Consider the following 26959-nt stretch of genomic DNA (forward strand, 5'->3'; position numbering starts at 1 on the left):
AACAGTAACAATGCTGTTATGCAGCTGTTTAATGGAGGATTTTTCCATTGTCTAAATAAAATCTCTAGGGCTTACCGCTTAAAGTTTCGTTTTCAAGGCAGATACATCTGCTAGTGGTTTAATGCCATGAAGTTGGTATGTGTGTTGGGCACATCCCTCCTGCATGAAAATCAGTGGAAAAACTTCTTTATTCATTTTATTCTTTTATTCACTTAATTTACTCATTTTCTTTATTGCTCGTGGCAGTATCCGTGTGAGGTGGCAAATCAGCGTCATCCCCGTTTCCGAGGATGTGGGAGCTGAGGCAGCGGGTTAATATTAACTCCTCCAAGGTGAACTCGCAAGTGTGCCACGGAGCAGGGCCACCCCAGCCTGCTGCCAGCCAGGCTCATAAAGTGATAGTTTTTAGTGTGTTGGTGGTGTTGTTTTGGGGGATGTGGGCGTTGACCGCTGGACTGGCAAAGTTGGAGGGTAAAAGGCCTTTGTCTGTTTGGGTAGTGAGTACAACATGAGTTTTCTCAAACTGTCCCATCTTTTTCTTCTCTTCCCAATGTGGAAAAAGACCACCTATAGAGAAGCACACTTCCTTCATGCTTTCAGCCCTAGGGGAGTTACCACCAGAGCCAGTTGTGCTGACAGTTTTTGTGCCTTGCAAAGTGTTGTATAAAAAACAGGTTGAGACAACATGCTGAATTTCATGGAAACCACTGGGTTTGTCTCCAGTGAAGATGAGTTTGGGGTTAATGCTGACCCACTGCAGACTCTGAGCAATGCAGACACATGCTCCTTGAGGCATCCCCAATGGCACTGATTTTTGATGCTTGGCCATCTTATCAGCATGACCACAGGGAAGGCAAAGGGAGGCTGAAAAGCAGCCATATTTTATGGATTGTTTGTTACTGGTTTTGAATAGCTGTGCCTCCATGCTTGAGGACAGCCATCAAGTGCTTGTTTTCAGGAAGGAGAAATGCTTCGGGCTGGGGGAGGATCCAGTAACAAAGAGCAACCCTGGACTTGGGACACTTCAGCAGCCCACGGTGAAAAAAGGAGGAGATTGAAAAAGGGAGGAGTTTCCCAAGCTGTCCTAAGTACCCAGGAAGACGGCAGAACACCAGGGATGAGACCTGATCCTGAAAAGGGGATGGCATCTGCTGCCTGCAGGTTCTGAACCACCGTGAGATGCCCGAGAGGCCTCAGGATCAATCTGTGTCTATGGCCAAGCTTGAAAGCGTCACCTTCTCCTGTGCAAATACACAGTAGTTTCTCCTCCCACTTGCAAAAGCACTTCCTACACGCTAAAAAAGATCAACACCACACTAAAAAACGAGTTCCTGGCTCAGAGTTTTATGTTAGAAGATGCCATTTAAACTGTCACCTGAAAGTTAGCTTATAATTTCTGCTGCAATGTCCAAAGCAGGTTCCTCCTGAATGGCAGTACCTGCTTTCTTTAGGATGAGGCCTACAAGTCCGAAGGTGACAATTTAAAGTCTTCGCTGTGTGAAACAGGGTGATATATCAATGAGCAGTCACCTTGTTGCCAGAGTCTTGACGTTGGGGTCATTTTTTGTGTAAGGTGCATGATGGGGATCAGTGCAGAAGCAGAGGTGCCTTCCCCACCACGCTGCCATGGCGTGGGGGTCTTCTGTCCCTTTGGCACAGGTGAGCCCATCAGGAGGGCTCTCAGCAGCTGCAGGGAAGTCCTGGCACTCTTGGTGTCCAACCCATGATGTGATTGCCAGTTTTGAGGAGCTGGAAAATACTGATCAAACACCAGTAGCAGTGCATTCAGACACTGATGGGGGCACTTTGATTGTGCCCTTTGTGTGGCACTGCGTCTCGGCGGCGTGGTGAAGTTTGGAGCGAAGTTCCTTTGGAGCATCTGCTTTTTACAGTGCAGAGGCCAGGTCCTGCTGCAGCTTTGGGGTCAGGCTGAGACCCCTGCTGCTGGCATTTTTCTCTTTCCTGAGGAAAAAATCCTTCGCATTGTTAACCTGAGGCAGTTTCCTAAGCTTGCTTTGTGAGGCAGGGCTTGCTTCTTGAGTCTTAACAGTGTGAAGGGCATGCCCTGCTGAGCACATTGACTCGCTGCTTAGCATTTTCCCTTTAACTGCTGCAAAACCGCAGTTCCTTCCTAGGAAGGACGGCTGTGGACCTTGATACTTATTTATTTTTTAGGGCGTGGGGATAGAACGTGCACAGCAAAAAGTTGGGCTGTTTCACCTCCGTGCACGAGCTTCATTTGACGAATAACAGGTCTTCCATTAGGCAGAAATAACTTGATTTTGTTTTCCATGTATCTGGTCCGGGCTGACGCTAATAAGAATAAATTGGGAGCGCTGCTGAATGAAATCCAATATGTGAAATGACCGGGCTGCTGCAGTCCCTGCGATTGCCTGGGGCCGGGGGGGGGGGGGCAGCGTGTCTGGAGGGGGAGACTCTGTGGGGCCGAGGGAGCGGCTGCCCTTCCCCTCCTCTCCTTTCCCCTCCCTTTTTCTCCCTTCCCTTCCCCTCCCCGCCCCACTGGGGCTGTGGCGAGCAGAGAGCTGGGCTTGGCCCTTGCTGGAGGTGGCAGGGTCAGGCAGACACAGTGTGCCATCAGGCAGGGAGCCGTGGGCCTGGGGCAGCGTGGATGGCAATTAGGGGTTAATTGGTTGCTTTTTATTTTTATCTTTTCCTCCCCACGTTTTGTGTGTTGAGGCTGGAGGTCTTCAGCCCGCTGGATTGCATCCGAGGGGGAGAAATTCGGGCGAAGGGCTTGTCAGTGGGTTTGTGCACCAGCGGGGAGGTGTAAAGCTGTGGCTGAAGGGGAGTAAAAGGGAGAAGGCTGGAGGAGAGAAACTTGGAGCACGGGGGCTGAGCAGGACCAGGCTGAGAAGTGGTCACCTTTCGGCACCTCCGACTTTTTATGGGATTTAAACTCCAGTATCGCCGCCGAACGCCTTGAAAATGGTGGTTTTCATCAACAAAAAGCTTACATCTCTCGTGAAACTTTTCAAGAAGAGAAAGAGTAAGTAGCCGTGCGTGCTTGCTGCCCTTCGGGGAAGGAGCCCGGCAGGGGAGGACAGCTCAGGCTTTCGCGCTGCCCTGCGGCCGCTGCTGCCGCTCCGTTGAGGATGTGAGGAAATGGCCTGGGACGGCTGCCATGGGCTGCTGTGCCACTGCCACCTCCTCTGCCCGTCTGCGGGTGCGGTGGCATCCACCTGCCAGCTCCGGGTTGTAATTGGGATTGGTTTGCCTCTGGTTAGCGAGAGCAGGCACAGACCGGCTGTGGCCGTCCCTTACTGCAGCGAGGGGACGGGGTGTGGGACCAAGGCGTCCTGAAGGTGAGGAGAGCGATTGGCAGTCATCAGAAAGCTTCTCTGAGGTCCCTGAAAACAAGTGAGGAAATTTATCTGAGAACCTCCCCCCACCCCCAAGTCCCTTTAACACAGGCATTGAGCACTATGTCGTAGGTATGCCTTAAGCCTCACAACTTTATGTTCTTTGATGTGAGTACAGATTATTTTCTCTGAACCGATCCCAGCGGATGGGCTGTGGTGTTAGGGGAAGAGCCCTTTTCCAGGTGGCTGTTGCCTTGGCGTTGCTTCCTGACGCACCTCCTCTGCTACCCCAGAGGCACGGCACAAACTTCGGCAAGGATGCTGCGGGCAGCGAGCCGCGCACATCCACCTGCAGTGTGGAAACAAGGGAAGATGCAGAGCTGGTAGCAAGGGCAGTGCAATGGAGCCGACCCAGCAAAACAGGTGCCTGGGAGGTGGCACAGCTGTAGTGGCTTTTTCTTCTCTCTTTTTTTTTTTTTTTTCCTGCTTTGGAGAGCTGAGCAAGGATACGCAGCTTGCTGGCCGCAAGCCAAACGCTGCCTGGGGGATCATAAAATATGACCCCCAACTGCCCTTTTCCTGTTTATTGCGGGGCGGAGGGACGTGGCCATTCAACTGTAAAAGTTTTTATTGATGATAAACTCTAAACGAAAGGTAATGGCTGTCTCTCGGGAAGCATAAATGATAAACAAATCTTAGACTTATGTGCTTTGGCTGATTCATTACTGACTGTCTGCAGGGAACTTTGAACTTGAGCAGCGTCAGCACGTTACTTTCATGTGCATACTGGCAGGGAAGATGTGGCCAATGCAACCCCTCTTTAGTGCTCTCCTGCTCCAAGGAGTATTTCCCCATTGAGTTACTGCTGTCCAAACGTGCTTTCCACTTGTGGAAATGTGAAGTAGCTGATTTGTTGGCTTTAGCTGAATTTTGGTTCCTGGTTTGTATGTGTGTGAGGTCAGAGAAGGTTATTTCACAGTACAAATGAACCTGTCGTAATCTCTCACAATGACTGTCACATTCTCAGGGTCACCCTTGAGCAAGGGGAAGCTCCTGGCAGGGTCAGGGGACAGGAAAACTGATTTAATCTGCTGAGACTGGGAGCTAGAGGGAGCAAACAGTTCCAAGTTCACAATAAATTCATCAGCAAATATAAACACAGGAGGATAGAAAGGTATTTCCTACACATCGCAGGAGAATGCATTTAGATTAGAAATGGGAGGAGGGCTTTTAAACTATCATGGAAGCGAGGTTCTAGACAGCATTTGGACTGTAAACTATAGTGGACCTAAGCTTATGGTGAAAAGCAATCTGTTTGTAGTAAAAAACAATCCTATGATTCTATGAAAACAATCGTTTTGGTTTCAAGAGGATGCATGGCAAACTGACGTATGGGGTTACATGCTGCAGCTACCTACAGTAGCATTTAGTTTCTTTCTTTTTGTCTCTTTCTGCAGCTGTTTCCAACTTAGATGAAGAGAGCAGATGGACTGTCCATTACACTGCTCCGTGGCACCAGCAGGAAAATGTGTTCCTGCCTTCCTCAAGACCACCTTGTGTGGAGGACCTGCACCGACAAGCCAAGCTGAACCTCAAGTCAGTACTGAGAGGTAAGATGCTGCTACTACAGGCGCTAACATATCCTAAAGCTATGGTGGTTTTTGCAACAGTCTTTGCAGTCCAAGTTGTAGGAGTCAGAAGAAACTTGTTTGGTTTGGCTACAGCACATGTGGAACACTGAGTGGGGTTTACCACTAGAGATAAAGGGAAAATACTTCTGCTATTGAGAAACAAGGAAGTCTGTTACCTGGCAGAGCACTCTAGAGTGGAAAAATAGAAAACCTGGTGGGTTTTGGCCGTTCCCATTTAGTCTTTGGAGCGCTTCAAAAACAGTGCCTTCCATTTCAGTAAGTCCTGAATTATTCCATTTATGTGTTAGTTTAAGAACCAAATCAGAGGTATGTCATTCAGCGACCCTTTTTGTTGCTGTACAGTGTCATTTCTGGGAATGTGCATCTTTGTGAAACGTTGGAAAAGGTGTTGAGGGAAAAGAAATGGCGAACAGAGGACTCACAAGGACTTTTTCAGTAGTATAACAGCTTTCTTGCAGAAGGGTGCAGAGTTATTCTGAGGACCAGTTTCTGCCGTTAGTATTCATGCCATACTCACCAGTGTGGCATGCATTGAGTTGTGTTAGTGCAGTGGGCAGGCAGCAAGCAGAGAGGACTGTGAAACAGCTCTTTCTGGGCCAAAAGAGCTTGAAATTACAGCGTATTGTCCATGTTCTGGAAATCATTAACGGGGTTTTCTTTACATTGGCTATTTTGCAAAGGGCCAGCTTATTTTGAGTCCCTGTTTGTTTCATCAGGAACCACAGGCACTCGATACCTCACAGAGTTAACTTGATTTAAAAGAGTGGTATATTTTTGTTAGTTTAATACTATATTTCTGCTTTTTAAACATGCAGAAAACTTCATTTTATATGTCTTGAGTGGAGAAGTGTTTGGCTGTCATGTTTTATTTCTCTTGCTGTTTCTCCAGTTAATTGATTTTCACTATCTCTTACTAGGTGCCTTTCGTTATCATTTAATAGGGTAGTCTTGACAGCCAGGTTTATTAGCTCACACATGGCTCAGATGATAGCCTGTGTGTTCCTCTGTACTTATATTGGATTAATACATTTGTGCAGTGCTTTAGCCTTGAAATGTTTACTGTTCCCTCACAGGCACACTTACCAGTTCTTTCAAATATATATGTGTATATATATATATATATATATATATATATATATATATATACCTGCTTTAGATTAAAATAATACTGTTTATGGTTAGCTTTTTGTAAGCCCTAACTTACAACTTAACTGTTCTTCTATTTTTCTATTCTCTGCGTGGTTCCATTATAAAAGAAAAATCCACAGGCTAAAATGCTCTTCTGATTTTCTTGTGTTTTATAGGAAATGTAACCTCTGCATCTTCTATTTCAATAAGTTTAATATATTTGTATGAAACTGATTATCATATGCTGCTTCCCCCAGCTTACACACCTAAAGTTATTTCTATCTGCTGGGACTTTTCTCTAGAGCTGCTTCTCTTTATAAAAAAACAAAACAAAACAAAACAAAACAAAAAAACAACACATAAAACTATCTCTTTATAAAAAAAAAACAAACCACAACTATTCAGTACTACTACACTTTACCAATTAGATATTTGTGGTAAATAAAACTTGCATATACGCATGATGTGGGGCTCCTTGTTAATGAAATTCCATGCTTTCAGGGAAGTAATTGAGAGAGAGAGACAAAGCTACTCTGCTGCCTTCAGCAGACCTCCAGCTGCTGACATAGTCAACAAAACTCCACTCTTATTTATTTAATTACTTTTTACCTCAAGCTCTTTCCCTGGCCATGTTTCTTCCTCGCAAGCAGTTCCTCACTGTGGCCTGTAGCTGTCCTCGGTAGCTACAGCATGAATTTAACACCATTTTCAGTAATTTCATTACTGCCTGCAGGGGCTCTGAGCAGTGAGAGAGGCATTGCCTGAAGTTTTACCAGCTTTACCCTTCAACAAGCACTGTGAAATCGGGAGGACACCAGTGCTCCTGAGCACATTTGGTGGGTTAGGTTAAAAGTTCTCTGCCCAGAGTTGAGTTTCATTTAGCTTAGAGGTGTTATAGAGATTGTTATGTAGTTGTGACTACTACTGAACTATTTTTCCACCTGCTGTTTTCAGAATAGACAATTTTTTTCAAAACTGCTTAATGGATAGGAAGTAAATTGCCTAGTACTATGTGATTATAGCATAGAAGGCTGGAAGGAAAAGTAATGGTCCATAGCAAGTTGATTGCAGGCTATTATTTTGTTGCTGCATTCATTGCTGCCCCAGTGAATGAGAGAAGTTAAGTATAAAACTTGGGTTACCAATAGTAATTCACTTGCAGAGCACAACGTTCATTTAAACCACCTCTATTTAATGTATATATTTTTTTCAAAATAATTCAGGCAAGATATTCCTTTCTGTCAAGGTGTTCTTATCCATCTAGATTCACCCACCTAATACTAACCAGATAAAATCCTGAGTAGCTTTTCAAATAATGGAAGGTCAAACCTATTTGTGCTGGTACAATTTTAAGAAATCAGCAAATTTTGACAGAATGGGCGTAGCTAAAACAAACAACCTAATTTTTCTGGGGAAAAAAAAAACAAACAAAACAACAACAACAACAATAACAACAACAACAAAACAAAAACAAACAAACAAACAAACAAACAAAAACAAAAACCAACACACACAACCCAACCAAGTGCTCTCTGCTCTGTGATCTCAGTGTACTTTTCATACCTTTAGCAGAAGCAGTGTTGCATTTGGAGGAGGAGAAAGTGACTTTTTTAATGCAATTTATTACTTTATAATATATCTATTTCTATACATTGAAATGTCCTCTGCTTATTGCACTGTGAAATTTCATGCAGCTTGTGATCACAGATGTTACATGGAGGGATTCTGTTGGATTTTTGTACCTATGAACTAGACTTTTTCACTCTTAAAATCAAGGGACCATGCTGAGCTCTTCCTTTGCAAAACTACTTTCAAGTATAAATGGTGAGATCTTTCATTCAAATTTCTTCACAACTGAGGTAAAGCTATTTGTTATTTAGGCATGCAGGTGCTTGGGTGCCATCTGATTTTTTTTATATAAACAAAACAAACAAAACCACAATATTTTCTAGTAATCTGAATTAGAAAATGAAGCACCTGAAAGTTGGGAAGTTTGTGATGCACGCTATTTGTTTCGGTTCTCAAGAACTGGGGTGGCTTTCTTAGACTTTCTATTAAAATGTAAAGTTGTTACTGACTAAAATCAGTGACTTGAAAATGTTGAACTCAGGCTGCGTAACTACTAGAAGCCCATTTTAAATGAAAGTCTTTAATGTCACTTTAAAGTCTCAGTGGCTTAGCTGCTAGAGCAGAAGAGCTAATTGGGCTGCACTTCATTCGCATGGTACCACGGCAATATGATTTAAAAGGCAGTTTACTAAATGGTGCAGTTCTTTGCTGGTGGTGGTAGCTCCTGTTATTTTAAACGTTTTGTTTCCAGTGGATAAAACAGGCTCTCCCTTTCTCTGGGGAAGCAGCCAGGACCTTGGATCGCCCAGCGGAGCAGATGGGGCGACATGTTGGATGTCAAGCCTGGGCCATCCAAGGCACCTGGTTCCCTACTCTCATGGCCAAGCTGCTCTAGCAGGCCTTTCCTGAGAGCCTGCTTGAAGTGGGCTCTTGCTTATGCTTCCATGGTCACCTTCTGTTCCCAGGATACAAATGTTCAGGTGGGAACAACATGATATTGGCCCTTGAGGAGTGTTGTGTGGCTTTGTGCTCTGTGCCACTGCGTCCTCCTAGGGAGCAGGGGAAATGGGAGGTGAAGAAGAAGAATGGTGAGAAAGAGCTAAGGCTCTGCATGGTGTCCAGACCCCAAAACTACCTCCTTGCACTGCGTGCCTTCAGCTTCCAAGGCTGAAGGACTGCTTGGCTTTTTCAGTCTTGTGTTGCCGATGTCTACAGAGTGGTTGGACTGGCATTGAGAGTCCACTGTGGACACTTACTGCAGTGTATCCTACAGCGTTTTTGGCCTGTGAGGCCAAGAGGTTAAGTGGGTGTTTGACCAGAGTCAGGCTGGTGGCACCATCAAACAGCCCCTGTCAGTGTGCACCAGCAGATCTGTCTTGCTGCTCTGCAGCATTGTAGTACATAAAGGATCATGGTCTGAAGTGTAGTCCAGCTGCTCACCTGAACTCACTTTGCTCTGCATTTTTTTTGAACCGTCCTGTGCTCTCCATGAAATGTGGATATAACTCAGCTGCAGTACTAGGAGGCAGGGGGCATATGTGGCCTGATTTGCAAGAGGCAGTCATCTTCCAGTTCCAGCAATTGGCAGTGTAGGGTCCTGAAAACAGATCAGGCTCTCAGCCAATGGCATGTTCCTCAAGGGTCTTGTGAAGCTCTCTCTGCTCAGTTCAAGTTGCAGGTTGGGGATAATGTTTTGGTGCACACTGCTGTTTATTGCTTGGACTGGCTGTCGTTCCCAGTGGGTTAAAGTGGCAGATATGTACTGAGAAATTTATACCTGTAAACAGTGTGAACAGTTGGATATGCTTTCATACTAATTTTTCAAACTATAGCTGCAGAGGCTTCTTGCACAAGTGTCTGCACTTTGTGCCTTTCCCTCCCCTGGCGTAATTGTGTTGATTCAAACTACGTATATAGTATAGGGCTTGTTGTTCCAATGTCTGTGATGATTCATTTATTATCTCATCTTCAGAAGAGCTGGATTTGGCTGAGAGTGGCTTCTGTTTAGCTTTGTTGGCCAAATTCAAGGAATGTATTTAAGCAGCAGTGATTGGAACACTTGATTTGTTTTCTAGGAGACATCTGGTTAGCATTGTCAAATAAAACCGGATTTAAGTAGTTACTCATAAAGCCGCTATTATGTCTTGCTGCAAGACCCCTCCAGACAGGTACGTGTTTACCCTTTGTCTTCTGAGGGCATCTGCCAGATCACTGCTCAGATGAGCAATATTAGGGTCAGCCCTACAAGTCAATAATCCTGCTGAGAAGATTATGGACTTAAAATAATCTTATGTTTCATTAAAGAGCTGCAGAGTAGAGGGGAACCACTGGTCTAGTTCAGGTTCAGAGGGATATCAAGATGCAAATTTCATAGCAGATGGAAACCTTAATAAAATAAAAGACCATTAAAGGCTAGGGGTAGACCATGTTTTCTGAAATCAACTTATTCTAATTATTTTAGTTTCAGCAGTCAAGTTAGTGCCAGTGGTTCTGTCCATGTACCCTGTCTTTTTTACAGTTTCTGAATTAATTCACAGTATGTCTGTTGATGGTTTTAACCAGGTTCCATACTCTAGCCACGCTTTCTAACAGGGAATTTAAAGAGGGAAAAAAGATTAAAAGAAAAAAGGAATATTCAAATGAAAACTAAGCAGAATTTTACTGGGAGTCTACAGTTCATGTGTTTGAATGCTGCTCTGGGGCTGAAAAAATGAGCTAGTTGGGAGGATTTAGATTCCCTATGTTTAGGTTTAGTTATGTAGTGCAGTGTTGAGTGTATAATAACATACAGGGTGGTTATACATAGATTGATTGCATGGTGTCATACGTACATGATGAAGTGAAAGCATTTCTAGTAAAAGGGTTAAGAAGTCTAAAATTTGTTTCAAAACACTAATGATATTTCCTTAAACCAGTTTGACATGTTTTCTTCGTTTTTTCTGATGGAAGTCAGAGTCGGGAGGAAGATTTGTTTGAAAGATTATCGAACCCCACCCTGTTTCAAATCTGTGCCTTTAGTGGGAGAGAAGAAATCTGAAGTGTTACTGTCTGGTATAATTGTTTCAGTGGTAGGTAAGCAACTTCCATCACAAGTACTATCAGACTTTCAGCTGATTTCCAATTTGTGTTTTTATCTCCCTCTCTTAGATTGGGGTGTTACATACACGCTTGTTTGCTGCATTTTAGGTAGCTTTAAGTTGAACATTAAATGTCCCAGGAGAAAAAACATCAGAAATTTCCTTTGCATTTTTGTATCATCTCTGTTCAGTAGTCTTAAGAAACAACAAATATCCATAAAAATGCCAGGGAAAAAGTGTAGAGAATGTTTTTTAATGCCAGCATCAAACATGCAAAAGGAAGCAAATAGAAACTGTTAAACTTAAGACATGTTGTCACCAGTAAATGTAGTGGTATAACACTCATGCAGAAATTTAAATTAACTCAAGACAAACGGTGATAACTATTTTGAGCACTTCCCAGTGACAGCTTGTTAACAAATATAATCTGTAATGGCTGTTGCATTTTGGTGCCTTTAGGTAGGTTTTCTGTATGGCTAAGTCATACCGACCACCTGGGGAGCTATGGGTGGGACTACATTTATTTGTCTTTGAAAAGCTTCATAAAAAGAAATATAGAAATGATCAAAGTGTTTGTATTTACTTAAAACTCTAAAAGGTATTTTCATATTTCAGAGGTCCTTTTAGTTTGGATCCTTATTAAAGGCTTGCACCTGATCTGGACTCTTGGAAAAAAAAAATCAAACTGCATGCCTCCTTTACTTAAATGCTGCACTTCACGCCCCATCCTTGTGCATTTACACAGCTGAGCCCTGAAGCAGCCAGGGGAGGCTGGTCTGGAGGGGTGGGCTTCCCAGCCTGACTAGGTGGCCTGCTGTTGTGCCAGAACACCCTTCCCAGTGTAAAACAGGGCACTTGTGCATTGCAGAGGATAGACCTAGCGTAAGTACATTATGTTAGTTAGATTTTTTCAGTTAGATTTATTTGAAGTATCCATTCAGCAGACTTCTCCATTGCAGGAGAAGGCTCCATTAGGGTTATCTTTATCCTGTGGAGCCCAAAACATCTTTGTTTCTGGGAACTTAGCATAGTATCTGTCATTAAATCTACCTGCGAAGCTGGGCTTGGGCACTTGTGCAAGAGGGAACACAATTAGCAGTGCTCGAGTATTGGAAACGTCTGGTAGACTTGGTCGACTTTCTTTTTACTCAACAAATAAGAAAGCCTTGTAATAAATAACTAACTTTTGGCAATAGGTTTAAAGCCTGCAGCTTCATACAACACTTGCGTGTGAAAGAAGTCTGTTGGGTACCAGTGTTGATTGTCTCTAGGGTTGTTTTATGCTTTTGTATATGTATTTGTATGTATATGGAGCCCGGCTCTTTTCAGTGTCACCCAGTGCCAGGACAAGAGGCCATGAGCACAAACGGGAGCACAGGAGGTCCCGTATGAACATCAGGCACTTCTTTACTGTGCAAGTGACAGAGCACTGGCAAAGATTGCACAGAGAGGTGGTGGAGTCTCACTCCTTGGAGATCTTCAAAAGCCACGTGGGTGTGCTCCTGGGCAACCCGCTCAGGCTGTCCCTGCTTGAGTAGAGGGTTGGACCAGATGGCCTGCAGAGGTCCCTGCCAACCTCAGCCATTCTGTGATGCTGTAAAAATACAAATCTAGAAATAGCACTATCAAATTACATTTTGGGGAAAGAGATGTGAATAATAAGGAAGGTAGATGGACTGGAAAATGCTGGTATTAGCCAAAGCATCTAGATAGAACTGTTAAGCAGAAATTTTTTCAGCTGATCTGGCATGGTAGTATATATCTGTTGAAATTCCTGACCTATTAAAACGGGAGTCTGAACAAACCAGCACACTGGATATATCACAGCTGAAGTTCATGAACTTGCTTTACAGTTAGAATTGGTCACAGTTCAGTTGATACACAAGTGCATCGTTGCTGTGGCTTTACAGCATATTTTAAAGCTTTGATATAGAAGCACTCCCTGTGATACTCAAGTTCTGCAGATGATATGGGGATTTATACATTTAAGAGAAATGGGATTTGATCCAAGCTGAATGAAGTTTTGGGAGGAATATAAAGTAGTAGAGGCAAGCTGTCTGCCTCATTTAGATTTAGGGACAAAAATAGATGCTGCATTGGAATTAAACTGAGCTGTTTTTTTAAAGTCATATTTAGCATGAGATCTTTGTTGAAAACCAGATTGCTTTTGTACAGCTCTACGTTTATACAAGCTGTTTCATCCACACAAAGAGAGTTGTGCATTCTTATCACTGGTTTGTAAATGAGGGACACATAAAGAGGCTCAGAGTGAAAGTCAGTGACTTTTGCTAGCTTTACTAACCAGAAAAGACCTTTGAACTAGGGCGTCTCATTTTAATTACAGTTTCAGGACTGATCATTCTCAGCAAGCTCTTTATCTTGAAAAGTTACCTCCTGAAATTTCCTATTAACTGGGCTTCATGTGTAGTCCAGAATCTTTGTCCCTGTCGTACTGCAGTTCAGAAAGTAGGCAGGGAGGCAGGAACACCCTCCAAAGGGGACCCAGTTTTGTAGGGCATGTTCCAGTGTAACACTGGTGTGACCAGTCCCCCACAACATGTAGCTGTGCCTGTTATAATTAAGGCAGCAGCCTTTTTGCCTAATAGAGCATGCCATGAGTAAGCTGGATATTCGTCTGGAGCTCATCTCACCCTTAAATAATTTTAAATCCTATCTACTGAAAAATCCTTTCAGGCATTTTACTTTAAGCAACCATTGGATAACAAGCACACAGTGCTCAGAAGTGGAGATGTTGAAATCCCTGTTACATTCTTCTGCTCCTTGTGAGAGAGATGTCCGCAGTGTTGTACCAGGCGCTGGTTGTTACTTGTGTGGAGAGGACCCGAAGTAAGGCAGCTCGGGTTCTTCCTTAGCTGGCTTTATCCCAGTGCCTCAATGTGCCCATGTGCTGCAGGCAGAGGGTAGATACCCCCTACGACTCTGCATTTAGGAGGTATATCTGTGAAATTTAGGTGGTGTCATGTCTGTCTACAGATGTACAGCTCTTGCCTGGATCTAACCTGAGGGGATTCCCTTGGACAGCAGAAATCCCGTGTCTGGAAGCCAGGTCTTCTGACACCCAGTCCTGTCCCTCACAAACCCATGAGGTCTTAGTTTTCTCACCTCAGCTGGAAAAACAAATTCAAAACGTGCCTGAAGTAAATTAAACTTACATGCAATTATTTATCAGCTTGAAAACAAAAAGTTCTCCTAAAACAGAAAGCAGTGATATATTACATTACTGTGTTTATTAAAGAGCAGTGTGATATATAAAGTAATGTGTTATTTTTTAAAAGTTTGTTTCTCGAGACACTTTTCACTCTCTTGGAAAAGTGTATTTATGTAAGACAAATGTATGCTGTACTGTAGTCTGTCTGTATTTATAAGACAGTGTTTGTAGTTGGCTTAGAGGAAGGAGGTTTGTGTGTGCAGCCATTCCCACAGAAGGGAATGGCTGCAATGCCTAAAGCAAAAAAGGGAATAAAAAATCTGACCTGAGGGAGTAGTTTTCCAGTGATACGTGCAGTGAATGGATAAATGTATTTTAATACGCTAGTCAGCAGATTTGTTTCTGTAGGTGACAGTTTAGCTGACTCTTGCAGATAGTAGCCTTTTTCTAGTACAAAAAACAAAAAAAACCACCCACTACAAAACACAAGTTACAACTTGAGGGGCTCTGCCAAGAAGTCACCCTGAACGTAGTGGAGGTAATTTTTCAGGCATGCAGATGCAGCTGTCAGCGTGTCTCTTGTTCGCCCTTGCTCACAGTGGGACAACCCCGAGGAGTGCGAAGGCACACGGAGCGCATGCTGCCTGCTCCCCTTTCGCCCTCCACACCATGGCCTTTCCCTTTCTACAGCTGGGTGTGTGGTGCCTTCCTCCTCCATTAAACTGCCCCTGATCCATCCAGTGTTTTTTCTTTGGCTTTTAGCAACTGGTCCCCAGGCCCTCTTCCTTGGGCATGAGGCCAGCTCAGGTGTTTCAGGGCTGTTCTGTCCTTGCTTTCAGACTTTTGTCACTCAACCCAAGCAATGAGTACCTACATAGGTGCTTACTTTAAGTAAGTTATTTAGTAAGTTATTTACTTTAAGTAAGTTATTTAGATGTCTGAATAGCTTTGATGCTGTATCTGTACATTGTGAATATCATGCTCGTTTAATGTTCAAGACAACAGTGGTTGCTAATAAATACTTAGAAACACAGACAGGTGGATTTATTTTTGTTAAACTCTTTAATTGTGACAGCATGTGTGTTCGTGTGGATGTAGACACCTACAGAGCTTATGGCCTGATCCTGCAACAGTCACGTGAGCCGTACTAAACACGCGTAATCTCATTAGGACTAATTTAGCAAGTGACAGCTACAAGTTCAGGCCCGAGGCATCGGGGACTGGGCCTGGCTGTGGTGGCAGGAAGCTGTGGCCCTGCACTATGGCTGGGGCTGCACCACGCAGGGAGGGCCCAGGCCTTTCACCTGCTGCCAGAAGAGCAGTTTTCTGAAGAAGCCTCTGAAAACATGACATTCAGCTTTGAACAGTTACAATAAAAAATATTTTTACAGATACATTAGGGTTGTTTTCAGAAGCTGTCTCCCTCTGGCCAGTTCTGTTGCTGGCAGGGCAGTGCATTTTGCTTCATGCAAACTTCCAAGATACTGTGACGAGTTTTCGTGGAAAATTTCTGCAAGTATGAAATAAGAAATGTTACCAAAGGAGAGGAAAAAGCCCAGCACATCCAGTCCTCTCCCAGAAAACACAATCTTTCTTGCATCATGGAGCAACACACTGTGTGCATCTGACTGAGCAGACAAGGTATTCGTTAATCCTGGTTTTTCACAGTAATACCATGTCAAACGAAGGGATGAGGTGTCTGAGCTGTGCCTTCTGTTCACTCAGGTGATTTGCGACTCAAATTCTCGTGTAAGAATATGGTTTCAAATTGTTTGAAAAGCAGTAAATAGCTCACGTATGCGAGACTTGCTACCGTGTGTTATCAGCTCAGGGTCAAACGGAATTAAATGCAAGTTCCTAGTGTAAATTGAAGAGATCTTCAGGATTGAGAGGCCTTGGTGGTATTTTGTACCCTTGGCTTGCCTGCATGCCACAGGGGCCAGAAGGGTTTACTGGAGAGTTTGAGTTATTCAGCTGGAGTCTGACCTTCAGACCTTGTCCTACAGAAGTATTGCCAAAAATAGTAAAACATAAGAATTAATAAAGCTCGCTAAGCTCCACAACAGCACTGAATCCAGTGTTCATGGTTCAAAATTCTTGTGCAGCATTGCACTCAGCTCTATTGCCTGCAAATTGCCCCTTTTGGAAGAGGGAACTGCAATTAGCTCACATATTGCTGGTGAGAAGCATCCCTAGCGTGCTGGTGTCTTACACAGGGATTTAGTGAACTCTGCGGTAATGAAACGCCGAGGAGACATATGAGGGGTTGATTATATGGCAGCAACTCAGATGTAATGGTATGGGCACTGACAGCTTTAACACATTTTCTCCTGTCATGCATCCCCTGAATATCCTATCTACCATGCTCTAACAACTGTGACAGTGATGAGGGAGTCTTTAAAAGGTTTTAAACCACATTTCCCACACACTTTCTTCATGCCTAACTAAAACCACCCTGTGAATGGCAAAACTCAACCTCAGGCAAAATTTTCTTCTCTAGGAAAGGTTTAATTTAGTCACATAAGTGGGGATAAATTATATTATAGCGTAATATGACTACAGTCATTTTAAAGCAATACTTATAATACAGAAGTTTTGACATTTAATATATCACTGGTATAGGGGGAAAAGGACAAGAACTAACTTAAAACTCTATGTAGTCAGAAAAAAACACTTGGAAGGCAGCAGAAGTCTGTGCACAGCACCTCTGCACTTAGCCCCCAGAGCTAATGAAGGGGGAAAAACAGGGACGTAGCTCAGCCTTTGTACCATGACATCACCCAGTGTGGCCACCCGTTGCACTTGCCAAGCCAAGGGCCTTTCCTCGTCTTCCTGGGCAAAAGGCTGCTGGTTGTGTAACAAAACCGGTTCATCTGGGGCAAAATAGTATTATTGCACAGTTCAGTTCAGATCTGTGCACGGTAATGCAGCACACAGGGCGTATTTTGAGCTTGCTGTGCATGTGCTGCTGAGTTGATCTCAGGCAGACGTATCCTTAGGAGTCGCTGTTTGTGTCCTGCCTGATGCAGTCTCCCATGTTTTGCCCTGGCAGTTTTTAGGCAGAAATTACGGAAAGCCTGTACACATTTTTGTGTATTGGATAATGTGAGTGATGGCAGCCCTGCCATGGGGTACAAGACTGTGCATATCCCTGGCTCAGCTAGCACTAATGTACTGTCACATGCTTAAAACCAAAGATTATTAATAACCAGAACTGACTCTCTTCTTTTGTTATGTGTTCAGACATCTCTGAAATAGCATGCTTATTTGTAGGAACTTTTTCACTAACTCAGTATCTAGTGCTCCTCTCTGTTTGCATAATGGGGCTGTGGGACTAGGACAAGGTATTGCCCCTCTGGGAAAAAGGATCCGTGTCTGGAACTTTTCTTAGAGTATTTCTTCCAGGTTATATGTGTATATATATATGTAACTACAAAACATTTAGCTGAAAAATAGAAAGCTGATTGCTTACAGAAGACCATGTGCACCTTATGAGAGTGATTAGATGGTGTGTGCACTCCTCGGCTAGCATAGTTTTCAGATAGAAGTTACTACCCTTGGTGTGGCAGTGACAATAACTTCAATTAGCTGTACTGGTTGATCGACCTCCTGTTGTGTTTCTGGGCTGTTGCAAAGTAAAGTAAAAGATCTCTCTCTGAAGCTTCTGATGAGGTTTGCTGGCCTCAGGTGCCGTCTAGAGGATGTGTTTCTTGCTGTGCTGTGAAATGTACTGTGACACTAAGTAAATAAAGAAGCTATTCTTTTGGATAAGTCACCTTTGTGGTGGTTTGTTTCAGCAATCTGCAGCAATTCTCTTGGCTTCTGCAGCCACATCACTGCAATAGCTTCTGAAGTTACTTGGATCTTGTGTTGTGGACTAACAAAGGTTGTGAGCTTGATAAACTGTTTTATTGTCAGCTCTCTCATTGAACTTGCTGTGGTCTTCAGACATTCAGTGTTGTCTTCCTCAATAGTTCAGGGAGATCTTTTGGGCTTCATGAAGTATGCTATTCATCATCTTCATCTCCTTGGTTAAGAGAATAAATAAGGTTAAGCAGGTAATACCAGAGCATGCTCCATAAAAGCCCGTGGCTCTTGGGGCATCCATCCAGTAATGCCTGGTGTTGGAGAGCTGCAGAAGTGGTCAGTAAGGACCTGAGGCCTCATCCCAACAGTGAGAAGAAAAATAACTTCACTCCCATGTACCTCTTAGGTTTTCTTCGTGTTGGTTTGTGGTGATGAGCGACTGATCTGAAGGCAAAACTTGTGGTGCCGAAGTTGACAGCTCAGTGCATTAGCCCCTGCTGCAAGTTGATTCAAGCCTTCGTGCCGTTTCATCCTGCCCCAGCCCACTTACCCCTGCTCCTTTGTAGCTCAAACCAACAAATCGGCCTGTCAGGGTGCTCCCATTTGTGGGTGTTAAGAGCTGGGTCTTGCTGATCCAATGCCAGGTTTGAGGGGGTGGAAGAATTTGTTTTACCACGGTTGCTGGCAGTCTTTTCTCACCCCCCTCTGGAGCACGGCAGCTGTTTGCCAGATGTGCGCGGTGTCAACACGCTCACACGTGCCAGACAGGTGAGTGAGGTTACTGACCCTCCGCTGCCCAGCTGTAGGAATTGATCGGGGTCTCAGAACCCACCACCACCACCTGTGGGCCTTGAACTGAAGGAGCAGTGACAGGTTCATGCCATACAGCCCTTTTTGACCCCATGCTGAAGCATGCGATAGGCCAGGACGTACGTCTGGCTCCAGTGGAAATGGCTAATTATCAAATCGCATACTTGCATTCTTGTGCATTTTCACATGCAGGGAAATCCACCTCGATTAAATCATCACAGAGCTGTGGTTGCTCGAGGTCAGTTAAACCACCACCGTGGAGTCCTACAGTCCTCGGTCTCAGGAGCATATGGATGTAACAGAGAAAATGTATGCTGACGGTGCAAGTCATAACTCCAGTTAATCATTTGGCAAGCAGAAGCCTCTAAAATGTTTCCCTCAAAATAAACATTGCATATTTTCCATTTTAAGAGGTATTAAAAAGATCAAGGTAGGGAGACAGATGATACAGTCACAGAAAATCTTTCTCCAGTTTGTGATGACAAAAGCACTTTGTGCTATGCCCATATATTGTGCAGAAATCTCAGCTCCTTAGATAGAAATGTAACAGATACTTATTTTTCTTTTTGCTTTCCTCATCTTTCATCAGATTCAGATATCTGTCTCTGGAAACGCAAAATTAACGGTTTGACTGGGCTGATGAGTTTGGTTGCCGCATCTTGAACATTTATTTTTTCCTTATGCTCTGGCGTCTGTTGTTCTTTAGCACAGTCGCACTGAATATCAATTAGGAGGCGGGAGGATGGTTATGGAAAACTTGGCGGGGGGATGAGGTGCCGACTGGTATTTTGGCCGTGTTGAGCGGGCATGCACGTTCGTTCTGAATTCTTTCTGAACTTTGAAAGCTCTTTGCTTATCACATTGAGCTCTGCAGTGACATGAGATTTTGAGATCCCTGTGCTTTGCATTCCTCTCCAAAATCACAATAAATGGTCTATTCTGCAGGCACGAAGACAAGACAAGTGGTCAGTGCCAAAGTTATTTAGCAGATGGTGCGTGAGTAGCGAGCAACATCATCATTTCAAGTGCAGAGCGCATAATGGGTGTCTACCGGCCTGGCAAACGAGACCCTGGTGTTACACGCATGCTTCTGTCTCCCATCCTGCAAGATGCTGCCATCTGTCAAGACACCGAGCCAGATCTCACTTAAAAAAACCCCAACAAATAAATCAATTTCAGTCGTCTTTCCAAAGCTCTTCCATCTCTCGATTTAAATAAAAGCCACGTGTATACACGCTATGTGTGGGCACACATACATAACACATGTAGAGAGGTGGAAATATAGATTAAAAAAATGAGAAATGCAACTTTGTGTTTCATTACTTGGGACAGACAGTGCTAATGCATGGTAAATACTGTCAGTAAAACGTACGTTTGTAAGTGCATTGTACGTGAAGTGTAGACAGGGGTGGCTCTGGTGATACATTGATTTCCTCTTTCCCTGTCTTTTGGCAGAGTGTGACAAGCTGCGGAGGGATGGCTACCGGAGCTCTCAGTATTACTCTCAGGGCCCCACCTTCTCCTCATCCTCCAGTGCAATCTGTGGAAGTTACCAGGATGATTATGAAGAAATTGAACAAAAGGTAATGATGGGGGGCAAAATAATGGAAAAAATGTATGTCTGCTGCAGTTTAATTGCCTGCAATAATATTATTCAAATAAGGTGGGATTGCCAGAAGGTCGTAAAGATGCTTGTTCTTTTGAATTGCAGTGGTATTAGGTCCTCTCACTTCCCTGGTCTCTTAAAAATCCCAGTTCTACTCATGAATTTATATAAAGTCATCATATGACGTGATAAAGATGTGAGAGGCAGAATGAGTTTGGTAGTGTTTGGGGAGGGGGAGGAGATAGTCCAGTAAGGGTAACTGTTTTGAAACTAATTATGTGCTTATATTCAAGTACCAGGGAGAGCTATTAACCAGCCATCAGTGTACTCACTTGGAAATAGCAGCACATGCACACTTTGAATTGCTCTTCTAATACAGACAGGCAGTTTCATCAGGTAGAGGCTTTGTCCTATTGGATCACAACTGCTTGTGTAAAGGCATCCAGAAGAATGAAGGATGGCCCAATAAGCTGGGTTTACCTTCTCTGTTTCAGTTTGCTTCATGTTCATATGCCCACTTCTCAACTCCCTGGATATTTATCTTACTTAGAGTTTAGAAAATAAGCAAATAAAGAGAGAAAGAAGAGACAGCTGAGCAAAAATCCTAAGAAGGTTGCAGAAGTGTCTTGTATACATCAATTTATATACATTTCAATTACAAAACTTGTAAGTTGTGTTCATGTTCTAAAGAGGAAAGGAAGTTTTGCTCCTCTGTCTTTACCTTATTCTGTTGTTCCTATGAGCTCCAAAAGACAAGCCTTGGCTAACTTTGGTGCTGTGGGCTAAGATACTAGTGCTGGGGTAGACAGTGAGATGCTCTGGAGTCTGGATGTCCAATGCTGGAGCTGAAATGATGGAGCTCTTGGGTTTTTCGAGATAGATATTCTAGAATACTTTGCCACAAAATGTTGCTTGGATAGTGGGAGGATATCCTTAACTGTAGCAGAATGTATATTTTTTTGAGCTGTTACTAAGCCACAGGTGCTTTGTGTAGCATGGACCAAATAATTCTGTCTGTAATTAAAGGATCCTGAGAACTCCGTTTAAAGGGTACAGTGTTTTCAGTTCTATCCTCCATGCTTTTTAATCACATAACAAAAATTGTTGTGGAATATGTACGTTCTCTAATCCAGGTTTTGATTGCTTTATATCTGTGTATTGGCAGGGAGTGTTGTTGCATCCTGTTGGACTCTGTGTGGTATTTACTAGCAGCAAACAGAATGTAAAGCATGTTAGTACTATGGGCTGTATTATAACGACAAATTGCAAAACCTTACTGAAACCAATAGAATTATGGTTTTCACTGGTGAAAAAGTATTAACTGTTTGTTGCTATTAAGGTACTGCATATATATCTCTCTGAATACATATATAACCAACTTGCCTTAGCCGGTGCTCTGCAGCATGTGGCCCAGCTGCACATGTAAAACAAAAGTAACATTACAAAGAATATAAATATGGTATTTTTTAGCCATTCACATGAGTGATTATCTCAAAACCTTAACCTTAACCCTGTTGCTCTTATTTGCAGTTTAGGAAGATGCTGATCCTTGTAAACTGCAGCATGATACTGCCTTCTTGTTGTAAAACTCTGTGTTTTGTGGTGTTCTTTGACCTAGTGTCTTTTTTTAATTGACTTTACATTATGTAAGGGGGTAAAATTTTACTTTTTTTAAATAAATGAGCATTTAACAGATCTCTGAAATGGAATTATAATTCCACTGGTAAAATGCCAAGTGCTTCTCATAAATCTTATGCCTTGAGACAGTCATCTTTCAGATGTCAGAAGAGTTCTTCAGTAACAATGTGGAGCTGAGGTCACCAAAATCCCATGATTCAAAATGCGAACTCCTTACTGCTCGATGAAAGCTTTGTGGCTTTGTTGTCTGTTCAATGCAAGAAAGCCAACATTTAAATTCTGTGCATGCAGCACTTACAAGTTGAAATTTGAGAATAGCAGAATAATGATAGATGAATGAATAGCTATTTACTGTTTGTACATTTACTTCTAAGTTGACATATTTGCCAACTTACAGAAAAACTATGTTTTACTGCATGGTAGTTCCAGAGAGGAAACTGCCTTTCCCTACTCTTTTTTTATCAACTTTTTAAATTATTTTTTTTAAGTTTATCATAGCCAGATATTGCACTTTTCTGTCTTCACTGCAGACATAATTTGAAACCATGGTTTAGATCACACAAGAGAAGACCTATATCTACAAACAATCTCTTGTTTGTGGAGGTGGGTGTTTATCACCAGAGGGTAATATTCATACTACAAAACACGTGGTTTGCAGTGATTCTTAGAAAATGTTTCAGAGAAGCAGAACATTTGCTGTTGCAAAGCAAAACCACTAGGGATAAGCAACCCAACCCAAAACCAAGCCAACATAAGTAGAAAACAGAAACTTGAATTCTCAGAGTGTTAGTGTGTATACAACGAAGTCCTTGGAACTACCCTTTAACTCTTAGGTTGGTTCCAGTAAGTGGTATTGCTGGAGCATAGACCAAGCTCCACTTCAGTGTACTTCTGCTGATCCTAATTGAGTTTGTTGGCAATTAAATTGGTTTATCTGGCTTTTACATCTCAGTACAGCAACTAGTGTCCTCCTTTGTCAGCTCATACATGCCACTGTTGGTGACACTAGTTGGGAAGTATTCCTGTCCTTCATACTGGTCTGTTTTCCTAGTGCCAAGGATGTATTGAGATGTCACTTTAACTCTAGTTCCCTAATATTCTGACATGTATACGCTGTGTATTTGAAATATATTTGTCTTTTTTGTGTGTGTGTGTTTTTTTTTTTCCTCATTCTTCTTTCTTTCCCTTTTTATCACTCATTCTCTCTGTTTCTTTTTGTCTCACTCAACAGTCTAGTCTGTTAGACTGCATCTCTCAGTCTTGCATTAGCGCCTGCTGTAACTTGGTTCCCTGGAGCAACAAGGTATTTGCCCACGAGTGGGACCATCCAGCTGTCATACGTGCAGCTTGATGTTACTCGTAGCATTTAGCACATACGCAATCTTTTTGTTCTGCTCTTAGCTTTCAGTTACTGTTACCTGCTTCTGTTTTTTATTAAAAATAATTTTAAAAGATACTGCTCAACAGAAGAATGTCATGCCAGGATTGTTTCCTATCTTTTTCATCATTATTCCTTTTTTGTCTGCAGTCCAATATCCATTACTTAGTTGGTTCACTGAAATTTTGTAATTACTTGTGGTCTATTAACATTTGTCTCCTTTGAAACCCCTCCTCCAGTGAAAAATGTGTTTTATTTATTTGTCTGCTTGGTTGTTTTTCTAATTAGCCAAGTAAAAACTTTCCTAATTGGAGTAGCATAGTTTTTAAATGATGAATGTGAGCTATAGAGAGTACTTGCTGCCAGATGTGCACTATATCATGTCTTTATTCCATCTATGAAAATGTTTGTATGCCAAGAACTCATGGTGTTTTTCCCTAGGTCCTGTTACATGGCTTACAAACTTTGCCTTGATACAGTCTGTTAAACTTGGAGTGACAAGACATTTACTTTGCTTATTTATGGGGCAAAAAAAAGTGTACTTTTCCCACTATACTCAGCCAAACTGTTGGATATCTTTATAATATCTACAAGAGACTGGTCAGTAATCTGAAGGGGAAACAGATGCATTGACTGTATTGGCTTGAGGGACCTGGGGAGGTCTGATCTAAAATTTTGCCGGGTGTCAAGAGGGGCTGAAGATGTTGGATGCTGCTCCAGGTTGGAAATGTGAATGCCCGAGAGCCCTGACAGTGGGCTTTAGCAGGCCTGGAAATACTTCAAGACGGTGGTGCCCTCAGCTGGTCTCTCTGCCCCTCTGCTGCAGTTGCACATGGGTACTCTTGCAATCAGCACATGCATTTTATACTGCTTCACTTTTTTTTTGAAAATGCCTCTCAGTTTACTGGGTTGAAGCAGCAGTTCAAAGCATAAAATGTCAAAGCATAAGGAAGTGAGTACAGAAACTCTCCGAACAAGCAAAAGAGGCACCACATACTCAGTGCTGCACAGTTGCTGCAGGGGTTGTAAATGGTGAAAGGTTGTGTAGGTTCGGAAAGCAACTGGATCAATTCTTGGGAGGAAGGGAAGTCCTTCCAATGCTGAGAGACTGTTCAGGGGAAGGCAGCCACTGCATGCTTCCTCTGATTTAATTTCATCTGTGTGTGAACTGTTGGGCATTATCTTAAGACAGATGCTAGGTCGGCTTTATAGAGCTCTGATCTGATGTAGTATGCCTCTTATGTTTTTAATCCCATTGCAGCAGAGTAGAGGAAGAAGAAGGGACTATTTCTGCAGTGTCTGGTTAAAGGGATACCTTGCTTGATGGTCAGTAATTTCTGCTGGGGAAAAAAAAAAAAAAAGGAAAAAGAATCCCTTCCTTAATGGGACAGGGAAGGCTATAAAGGATTTAGTAGGGTGGCCAAGTTTTCTATTGCAACTGAAGATCTGAGTGTAGAAATAACAAGTAACTGTTCTACCAAAATTTGGGGGACTAGACTGGGGGCCTTGGTCTAGAGGGACACCAAACTGAGCAGGACATGACTAATTCAACTTAAATGTGATTTAACGTATAGCTATACAGGGGCAGTGTTCCATAACACAGTGTGAAATCACATGGTTGAAGCAGTCACACAAAAAGCACAGATTGGCCAAGTAACAGGAATGTAAAGATTGTTTTTGTTTTAAATTATTTTCATTGTTCAGTGCGGTTCCTTTGCACGTGTAAAAAAGGCACTCAAAGCCATCAAAGGCTGGAGAAGAAATAGGATGCTGGAGAGCATTAATAGACAGCTGAATTGCCATAGCTGTCATCTGCAGTGCTATGAAATTTTTCTCAGCTTTGTTTTTCTGAAAAATTATAATTTTAGGAATGGTTGCAGTGGACAGTGAGGTAAGCAACATGCCTAGAAGTTTTAAGTTCTTTTGCTGAGAAGTGAAATTTGTGTAGACTGAATTTTCCTTGTGGAGGTCCCATCTTTTCAAACAGCATAGTATAAACCACTGGAATAGAACAAAGCTAAGAATAAACGGGGGAAAAGAAGGAACAGAGGCAGAATGTACTGTGAGATGCACAGCACAGAGTCAGCTGGGACCTCTCGAGCAGTGTGAATGTGCTGAGACTATGAAACCAGTCTGTATCTCAGGGCCTGAGCAGAGAGGGGAACGAGAAGCCAACAAGGCAATGGAGAGGCTCCAGCTGAGCCAGATAGCTCCTCTCTGTCCACAGTATGTTTATGAGCCAGATCTCTCCTGCACTCTCACTTCAACTTGCCCTTCAAAAATTCACGTTTCTTCCCCTTTAACGTGTGTTCGTGGAAAGATGGCTAGGTCTGAGGCTGTCACTTTCACTTACCACCTTTCCCTATTCCCCCTTCCATTAAAAAGCACAAATTCCAACAAGTTTTCTGGAGGAGGTGAGTGTAACATTGCATCTAGAAGCTGCACAGAAATTTGGCCATTTAAGTCAAACAGTACAGTTGTTTTGAATCAGAGCTGCTATAAAAACGAGAAGAGTGCTTTCTTTTCTGCTATGAGCATAGTGTTTATGATGAGAGATGAGATTCGCTGAGCTGATAGCATGATCTCAAAGCACTGCCTCGGCCAGTGCTATTTCTCGTATAGCAGACCTCGCTTAAGAAGACGTGTCTGCCTGTATATCTAGCAGCAGTTTGTTGAATCTTCCTGCAGACTTCTGGGTTGTAAATCTAGGAAGGTTATCTAAAACTATGTAATTCTTGTGAAGGAATTTAAAATATATTTTTTCTCTCCCCCTAATTTCATTTTACTTAGAGAATTAGGTAAGTGATTTGTGTGAACGAAGCTGAAAGTTGAGCTGCTGCTTGCCACTCTGCACAGTAAAGCTGGGTACAGCTTTGCCACTGTCCTGCCCTTGAAAGGAATCTTTACATCAAAGAAGCAAGTAAACATACCACTGTCACTGTGAGTGCTTTGGAAGAAAGTTTCGAAATAGAGACGGTCACGCTTACCCAGAAACCACAGAACGTGTACCTACAGATGAAACACTTCTTCCTACACGCTAAGCCACCTGCAGCTATCCTACTGACCTTGTTTGTAGAAGTACCACACCACTGTCCAACAGCAGAACATCAGTTTTCCTGGAGCAGTGCTTTGACCACAGCTGTTTTCAATAGCTTTTCATTCATTATGTGCTCACCGGAGTGATTCCTTTCTGTCTTCCTTCGTCCTTCCTCAATTTTGTGAACTTCTAATTCTGTAAAATTTCAGATTGTGGTTCCAGGCTTTTTTGGATAGATGGATTCCCTTCTAGTCAGAGCTTCAGCTCTCCAGTTTTTCTGTCAGTTTGTACACTGTAGCAGAAGAGGCGTTCTGTTTTGGCCAGGTGATTTCCTTGAGAAGGGAAGGCAGCAGTGTAGCCAGTATCTCTGTCACCCCACATGCTGGAGTAGCCCCTGGTGACTGCTGGCTGACAGCTGAGACCTGCCTGGCCCAGCCCTGTGGTCTGAATGTGACAGGGACTGATGGCAAAACATCAGCAGGTGGCTGCAGCTCATCCTCACCATGCACAGACTGCCAAGCTGTGGCCGCATGGGCCGGCACCCCTGCGCCACGTTGGTCACCTAGCCCTTCTCACCCTGAGTTGTTACAAACCTCTTGGGAGAGGCATGGCCTGGAGGCAGCTTTCCCTTCTGCAATTGCATTTCTCTCCCACATAGCTCAAATAAATTTGAGTGATTTGAGATGGGAAAGCATTTCAGTTTGCGTGTAAGTACATATACACACGTGTCTGCACTGTGTATGTGTGTAAGCCTTGTGTGTACACACA

The 26959-nt window shown here is 43.1% G+C and overlaps 1 protein-coding gene across 5 annotated transcripts in view; it reads left to right on the forward strand.

The window, feature by feature from the left end:
- NHSL1 (NHS like 1) overlaps window positions 1-26959 on the forward strand; it is a 97688-nt gene that overhangs the window by 44772 nt on the left and 25957 nt on the right. For all 5 annotated transcript variants that reach the window (XM_032184303.1, XM_032184301.1, XM_032184302.1 and 2 more), the window contains exons 2-3: window positions 4778-4930; window positions 19988-20115. In XM_032184303.1, the coding sequence (XP_032040194.1) occupies window positions 4778-4930; window positions 19988-20115 (281 nt within the window). The remainder of the gene's footprint in view (window positions 1-4777; window positions 4931-19987; window positions 20116-26959) is intronic.

The sequence above is a fragment of the Aythya fuligula genome, chromosome 3, assembly GCF_009819795.1.
Source record: "Aythya fuligula isolate bAytFul2 chromosome 3, bAytFul2.pri, whole genome shotgun sequence".
NCBI classification, from domain to species: domain Eukaryota; kingdom Metazoa; phylum Chordata; class Aves; order Anseriformes; family Anatidae; genus Aythya; species Aythya fuligula.